The sequence below is a fragment of the Anabas testudineus genome, chromosome 2, assembly GCF_900324465.2.
Source record: "Anabas testudineus chromosome 2, fAnaTes1.2, whole genome shotgun sequence".
Classification (NCBI taxonomy): Eukaryota; Metazoa; Chordata; class Actinopteri; order Anabantiformes; family Anabantidae; genus Anabas; species Anabas testudineus.
The window spans coordinates 15,694,296-15,702,790 of NC_046611.1; the positions used below are offsets into that span (position 1 = coordinate 15,694,296).

At 39.1% G+C, this 8,495-nt stretch overlaps 3 protein-coding genes across 3 annotated transcripts in view; 1 reads left to right on the plus strand and 2 right to left on the minus strand.

Annotated features, from left to right (window-relative positions):
- LOC113163505 overlaps positions 1 to 8,495 on the minus strand; it is a 1,294,879-nt gene that overhangs the window by 1,152,003 nt on the left and 134,381 nt on the right. The window lies entirely within an intron of this gene.
- Positions 1 to 8,495, minus strand: part of LOC113163522 (NACHT, LRR and PYD domains-containing protein 12-like) — a 428,332-nt gene that overhangs the window by 360,629 nt on the left and 59,208 nt on the right. The window lies entirely within an intron of this gene.
- LOC113163510 (NACHT, LRR and PYD domains-containing protein 12-like) lies at positions 224 to 8,057 on the plus strand. Its single transcript, XM_026362237.1, is given in 12 exon segments — positions 224 to 500; positions 624 to 722; positions 956 to 1,069; positions 1,673 to 1,908; positions 2,313 to 4,098; positions 4,327 to 4,500; positions 5,007 to 5,108; positions 5,110 to 5,181; positions 5,421 to 5,594; positions 6,395 to 6,568; positions 7,023 to 7,196; positions 7,526 to 8,057. Coding segments are annotated over 12 exon segments (3,270 nt in total). The 5' UTR covers positions 224 to 351; the 3' UTR covers positions 7,542 to 8,057.

Here is an 8,495-nt window from a genome sequence, read left to right on the forward strand (position 1 = left end):
ATACTACACCTTTTCTTAAGGTTAACTTGTTTTATTTGAAGCCATTCAAACAGCCATTCATCAGAGACAATCGTGAAAGAAATCTGGATTATAAAACTGATCCACACGTCTCCATATACACCGCTCATACACACACACATAAACAGATGAGCACGTCACTTCCAGGAAATGGGAGGAGCAACACAGAAAGCTGTGTAGTGTTAAGTGTCCATTTTGAGTCGAGCAGAGAAGGCGGGAAAAGGGCACTACACAGTATTTGTACTGTATACTACAGTACTGTGTCTGTGTTTTTATTTCTGTGGATTACTGTGTTCTGAGCTCACAGTCAGTGTAGCTGGATCATCTCTGAGAATGACTGAATTTCAGATGATCAGTGTTTGTGCCAACGAAGAGGAAGACAGAGCAGAGTCTCCAGTTTCCAGCTGTCTGTCCATGAAGAGTGACCGGTCCAAAGATAGTAATCCATACATCAACAACGAACCTGGACTCCCCAAAACAAAGTAAGAGAACATGAACTTTCAGTGAGTAAATTATTGACAGTAACAGCAGTTTGCTTGTGTTATTTCACTACGTAAAAGTGACTCGTGTAGTATAAATAGAAACAGCTGTGTTTTTACACGCAGAGCTGAGTCTCCAGTGTGCAGAGGTCTGTCTGTGAAGAGCGACAAGTCTAAAGATACGCCACCATACTTCAGTAATGAATCTGCACTGTCAGTCACACAGTAAGAGACTGTTTCTACTGCGAATTGATTTGATTGAAGCTGATTAAAGGAGCAACATGACAAAATGCAGTTCTGTTATACTGGATTAGCAGTCAGGGTATTAAACATTTAGTTATCCAACCCAGAAATTAGTTTTGAACCTAAAACAAAGTTGTTAAATATAATTCATCTTATAATTACTCATGATTTTATTGTTTTATTCACCTGGTATTAACTAGTGTCTGTGCTTTCAGAGATCAACGGAAGAGGGCAGCATCTACAACATTCATCTGTCTTTCTGTGAAGAGTGACCAGTCCAAAGAGTATCCTCTTCTTTTCAGTAATGAATGTGAAACATCACTCATAAAGTAAGAACTTTTTCTATTCTGTGAGCTCACATCTTGGCAGAATTTTCTAAAATTTTAATGGCAAAAATATGGATGCAGGTATGTAGGTTGAAATGACTGTAGAAGTAACAAAATTAAAGATTGCAATTTGCCTCGAGAATGTAAATTTTCTCACAAATTTTTTCGACATCATGACTTCCCATTTGGTTTCTGTAGTAGAAACATGTACATTTCATAATGCACATTACATAGAGTCAAGTGTTACAGAGAAGAACAGTGATAAATAAAACTCCTAAAGTCAAGTAAAAAGCAATATGTGTTTCATCCATTCACAAATACATCATTTGTCCATAATAGATTACATGGTTACGTGTTATTTAAATATAGCAATAGCAACAAACAAAAGTCGTTCATACTCACCAATAATCTTTTAAGTAGTGATGGTAAAAAATGCAGTGTCTTTTTTAATTTCAGTGAGAACGTTTAGTCACTGTGTCTGAAGGCATGTAGCTACAGCATCATGTTGTTGAAAAGTGTTTAAGAAGATATTACAGCTACGAAATATTTACATACAAAATAAATCCCAAACTACTTTTTGTCCCTGTGTTTCCCTTAATTTTACAGAAAAAGGAAGAAGAGTCTTGTTTGTGTGGAGGAGCAGCTGTCCCACTGTACTTTGTGTGAGGACGTCCTGAAGGATCCAGTCTCTACCAGCTGTGGACACTGGTTCTGCAGACAGTGCATCACCTCATACTGGGACCAGTCTGGTTCATCAGGAGACTCCTCCTGTCCCCAGTGTGGAAAAAGATCCAGAACCAGACCTGGACTGCAGAGAGTCAGTCAGACCAACACTGTACAAAGTAAGACTGAACATCTGTCTACTGATGTCATCATTTGACAAGAGGACTTTTATTTTATACACAGTAATTTTTCTGAACTAACCGTCCACAAACAAAAAGTTACATACTACATAAGAAATGAGAAGCTACTCACTGCATCAGTTAGGGTTCAATAACTTGTTGCCAGCTCGAAAATAATCAATGCAGTAATCATCCAATGGGAGGCTCATATCTATTTGATTAGTTAAATCCAGGTGGTGACTTTATTTTTTGGTGGGCAGTGTATAATTCAGCATTGGTATTTAAAATGAGTATTTATATCAAACATATTTTTATTTACCTGTAGTTTTTATGTACCTGATCAAATTATTAACCAGATTGTCATGTTCCCTTTCTTTGTTCTCACATAGTTTCTTGTCTTTCAGCAGATGTTGGTCTGCAGGAGGTTTTAGATGAACATAAGATCAGTCTGAGGAGGAGATTCGAATGTGTGACTGAAGGAAGTGATGAAACAGGAAGTGGAACCCTCCTCAACAGGATCTACACTGATCTCTACATCACAGAGGGACAGAGTGAAGAGGTTAATACCCAACATGAGGTGAGACAGCTGGAGACAGTTTCCAAGATGAAGACCCTCCAGGACACTGCAATCAAGGTCCACGACATCTTTAAAGTCTTACCTGACCAACAGACACACATCAGAGTGGTTCTGACCAACGGTGTCGCTGGTGTTGGAAAAACCTTCTCAGTGCAGAAGTTCACTCTGGACTGGGCAGAGGACTTGGAAAACCAAGATGTCAGTCTGCTGGTTCTGCTTTCATTCAGGGAGCTGAACCTGATCAAAGATGAGCAGTACAGTCTTCTCACCCTGCTCCATGTTTTCCATCCAACATTACAGAAGGTCACAGCAGAGGAGCTGGCTGTCTGTAAACCTTTGTTCATCTTTGACGGCCTGGATGAAAGCAGACTTTCACTGGATTTCAACAACAGGGAGGTTGTGTCTGATGTCACACAGGAGTCATCAGTCAATGTTCTGCTGATAAACCTCATCAAGGGGAATCTGCTTCCCTCAGCTCTGGTCTGGATAACTTCCCGACCTGCAGCAGCCAATCAGATCCCTCCTACATGTGTTGACAGGGTAACAGAAGTACGAGGCTTCACTGACATCCAGAAGGAGGAGTACTTCAGGAGGAGATTCAGTGATGAAGAGCTGTCCAGCACAATCATCTCACACATCAAGACATCCAGGAGCCTCCACATCATGTGTCACATCCCAGTCTTCTGCTGGATCACTGCTACAGTTCTGGAGCACATGTTGACTACAGAGCAGAGAGGAGAGCTGCCCAAGACCCTGACTGACCTGTACTCACACTTCCTGCTGGTTCAGACAAAGAGGAAGAAGAACAAGTACGATGAGGGACATGAGACGAGTCCACAGGAGCTGACAGAGGCTGACAGAGAAGTTCTCCTGAAGCTGGGGAGGCTGGCGTTTGAACATCTGGAGAAAGGAAACATCATGTTCTACCAAGAAGACCTGGAGCAGTGTGGTCTTGATGTCACAGAGGCCTTGGTGTACTCAGGAGTTTGTACAGAGATCTTCAAAAGAGAGAGTGTGATCTTCCAGAAAACAGTCTACTGCTTTGTTCATCTGAGCATTCAGGAGTTTCTGGCTGCAGTCTACATGTTCCACTCTTACACCAACAGGAAAACAGACGTACTAAGAGCTTTCCTGGGAAAAAAAGGAACTGATTTATCACTGGATGTCTTCCTAAAGCGAGCAATTGTGAAAGCCTTTGAAAGTAGAAATGGTCACCTGGACCTGTTCATTCGTTTCCTTCACGGTGTCTCTCAGTTCAGCCAGAGTATCCTAAGAGGTCTGCTGGGTCAGACAGAGAACAGTCCAGGAATCATCCAGACAGTCATCAACAATTTGAAAGAGATGAACACATACAAAATCTCTCCTGACAGAAGCATCAACATCTTCCACTGTTTGACCGAAATGAACGACCACTCAGTTCATCAGGAGATCCAAGAGTTCCTGAAATCAGAGAACAGATCAACGTATCTTTCTGAGATCCACTGCTCAGCTCTGGCCTACATGCTACAGATGTCAGAGGAGGTTCTGGACAAGCTGGACTTAAAGAAATACAACACAACAATGTATGGACGACAGAGACTGATCACAGCAGTGAGGAACTACAGAAAAGCTTTGTAAGTGCAGATATGACTATTTTTAGTGTTTGTAGTACAGAAGAACTGTTTAATTTGTTGGCTGCAGGGAAAGTGCATGTCATGGCTTGTCTTTCATGCATGTAGAAATGACTCTTTGGTTTGATTGGACTAAGTTAATTCTGGACAGCAATGGTGAAAAATTATCTTCCTTGTAAGGAACGTGTTGTTTTCATCATATCACATATTACATTTATTTTTTTATCACAGGCTTAATGACTGTGGACTCTCTGAGACTCACTGTGAAGTTGTGGCCTTTGCTCTGAAAGCCAACCCCTCCCATCTGAGAGAGTTGGACCTGAGTAAAAATGAGCTGCAGGACTCAGGAATTAAGTTGCTGTCAGCTGGACTGGAGAGTCCAAACTGCAAACTGGAAAAACTAAGGTCAGTTTCCTAAATGGCTTGAAATAATATAGATGTTATTTCATCTCACATCAGAGCCAGTTTAGGTCTGATCACACCCCAACACCAGCTTTGTTAAACTTGTTATTGTGGAGATGAGATACATTTTACACGGGTTAACTTCTTTAGATCCTGGAAGATTTTAATGCTCTTGCAGCCACGTGTTGCTATGCCGACATCATTAGGTGAACGCTCAACCATATTTGGGCACCCGAAATCGAACAAAGTCATGTACATAAAATGATTCGGTCGATTAATATCATGTGGTACTCAACCATTACACATAAATAAACACTTGCACTTTCACAAAAAATCATGGTGGCTGGTTTCGGGAACCCCAAAAGCAAATTCAGAGCTAACACAGTAGCAAATATGTATAAATATGTGTAACATGTTGTGTTCCTGTTCTTCAACTGCTCATACTAACAAATATACCAAACCATCATACAGAAATCATTATGATTAATCCTTGACTCTTTTTTCTTTAGTTTGACTTGGTGTTGTTTGTCAGAGATCAGCTGTGATTCTCTGGCCTCAGCTCTGAAGTCCAACCCCTCCCATCTGACAGAACTGGAGCTAAACTTTAACAGTCTGCAGGGATTCAGGAGTGAAGCTGCTGTGTGGTTTTCTGGAGAGTCCACAATGTAGACTGGAGACTCTGAGGTCAGACACCAATGTGTTTTTTTTTGTTGTTTTTTTTATTATGTAAATTTTGTGGTTATGATGCTGATATTATCTTTATTTATTTATTAGATTTGTTGCAATGTATTATTAAAAAACTATATTATTTCATTTTTAATAAAACTAATATTACAAGAACAATATTTTATATTTAAATTGATGAAGATTGATTGATGCAGTAGCATTATCTATTAAAGTTATATGATTTTTTCTTTACTCAGACTGAGCCTCTGCAGTTTGTCAAAGATCAGCTGTGATTATTTGGCCTCAGCTCTCATGTCCAACCCCTCCCACCTGAGAGAACTGGACCTCAGTTCCAACATGCTGCAGGATTCAGGAGTGATGCAGCTGTGCAGTTACCTGAAGACTCCACACTGCAGACTGGAGACTCTGAGGTCAGTTAACCAAATGTGCGCCCCCAGAAAGTTTTCACAGGGGTGGTCGGAAACTTTTCGTTTTCCATGCTCCAGAGATAGTATCTGGTGAGCACTAGAAAGTATTTTGTGCTCAGTCAAGTGAAACCTTAGCATAAATCAGAGTATTCGATCTGTCTCAGATCTTCTTATGTGTAAATGTCAATGCAGGAATTGGTTGAGTTTTATTTTTACCTTGGATGGAATTTTAAGGACATTCCAGCTTTGTTTGCTAGTTGTCAGCAGTATATTAATGCAAAAACTGTACACTACATGTACCTTATGGTACAAGGCCCCCACTTGGGGATATCTCACTGCCAGCCTTTCTTGCATCTGTACTTCAACTACAGAACAAACTATGTGTTTGTCTGTGCTGTAGAAACTATCTTCTAAGATCCTATTCACATTTCCAAAGCTAATTCAATTCCAAAATCACTTTTATAGGCCCCAAAAGGCATAAACAACATAAAAGCATCAACAGCACTGTCGGTTTTTCCTTTTCCAGGCTTTCACTGCATCTTCCTTCAGTTGTTGTTCTTTATTTTTCTCCCTGTATAAATGCATGTTTATTTAGCTTAGGTCCTGGTGAAATACAAATTTTAATTTGAGGCTAAACAATAGAGTCTCAGTGATGTTTTTATTCTGTCATAAACAAATGTCAAATACATTTGCCTCAAACTAATAACAAAATCATTTTCTGGTAAAAATGTGTACAATATGAAGCCTGTTATCATTGTGTTTCTATGTTTCTGGTTTTGTTTTTAATATATATATCTATATAGATTGAGTAACTGCAAGTTATCGGAGATCAGCTGTGCTTCTTTGGTCTCCGCTCTGAAGTCCAACCCATCTCATCTAAGGGAGCTGGTTCTGAGCTACAATGAGTTGCAGGATTCAGGAGTGAAGCTGTTGTGTGATTTTCTGGAGAGTCCACAATGTAGACTGGAGACTCTGAGGTGAGTGCAGCGATGTTCACAGTTCTGTGATTAATATAATCTATCAGTTATTCTGATCATTGCTGCCATGTTTGTTAAATGATTCAGGTTCTATTTTATAACTATCAGTATGTTCTATTGAACTTTGACAGACATGGCTCTATAAATAGATGTAATACATGGTCACCAGGAATTTAATTTATAGGTGATGTGATCCCTGTGTTAGTTTTTGTCTGCAGATAAAAGTTGTAAAAAAGAACAAATTGTAAAAAAATAAACATGTCTGTTTGTTTATTGATCTGTGTTGACATGTGTATGAATGTTGTTGTGGCGTTCAGATGAAAATCTACTATAACAGATGACAAATCACTGCTATTTTTCTAATAGTTGATTTTGATTTAACTAAATTTGATGTCTAAACAGTTAGACATCAAACAGTTAGTAAAAACTATTATTATTTTTTTTTTATATTCAGACTTATCTCCAGCACTTTGTCAGAGATCAGCTTTGATTCTCTGGTCTCAGCTCTGAAGTCCAACCCCTCCCATCTGACAGAACTGGAGCTGAGTCTCAACAACCTGCAGGATTCAGATGTGAAGCTGCTGACTGATCTAGTGAACAGTCCACACAGTAGCCTAGAGTCTGTGAGGTCAGTTCACTGTCTGCTGCTGTTATAGAACTTATGTTTTCAGATGGTTAGAGTCAGTCAGTACTTCCTTCAGTAGCACTGTTCAGGGACTTCTTTCCTCTTTTAAGCCTTAAGAGGAAAATGGTAACAGGCCTCTGGACTGGACAGGAAAAGAGAGAGAGAGAACAGTCACTATCTTGTTGTCATCATGTTTTTGAGTTGATGTGAAGATCACTCTTGTCTACTATCGTCTTTCTACTGGATGTGCTGCATCACTGACTGACAGCTGATGAACGGAGTCTCTGTTAACACTGATTTATCTCTTCTGTTGTCTCTGATTCTCTCTACAGATGGAATTGTTTGTAATAGTAAATGTCAGCAGATGGATTCCTGATGATCCAGATGTTGAACCAGCTGATTGTGTGCAGAGTTTCTGACTGAACCATGTTACTGGGAGGTGGAGTGGAGAGGAGAGCTTCACCCAGCACTGACTGACAGACGATTTAGAAGAAGTGGATATGACTCTTAATGATGCAGTGTGAACTGCTCTGAGAACAGCTCCACTGTCAGACATGATGTCAAAGCCACCATCATCCTTGCATGTTCTTCTGGGTCTGAGGATCATCAGTGGATCTGCTGCTGCTCTGTGCTTCACTTCCTGTCCTTCTGCTCTGCACTATATGTCCTCTTGGATCTGTATAGTTATGTAAAATGTTATTTGTATATACTATTTTATGTAAAAGGAATATTTTAACAATCTGCTGTTAAATGTGCAGATTCTAAACTTTATATTACTTAATAACAATTATGAAATCATCAGATAACAATAACTAAAACAAGCTTTAACACCTTCATTGTTCTCAATAAAGACATTAAAGACCAGACTTTTTTCATGTTATTATTTTAGGCATGTTATATTTGTTAATACTCTTGATGAAGATCAGAAGGTTCACATACTTTTTCTTTTTTCTTTCTTTCTTTGTACATAAAAATGTATTATTAATAAATGTATATATATGTAACGACTTTGTACAAGATGTACAAAGTTCTTTTGGACAGCAGGTGGTGATGCTGCTGCAGCAATGAACTGAGACTCCAACATACAGCAATGTGTTTTGTCTCATCTCTTTTATTTACTCTTAAAAACTATAAATATTTCTTCAAGTTGTACAAGCTGGATGAAAGGTAGCAACCATTGTATTTTGGGTTGCAGAAAAAGAGTGGGAGAAACTGATTTTAAATATTTTCTTTGTTTTGCAACAAAAGAATATTTGTCCATCCGAATGTTTGGGAGACACTGAAGATTTCAAAAATATTTTT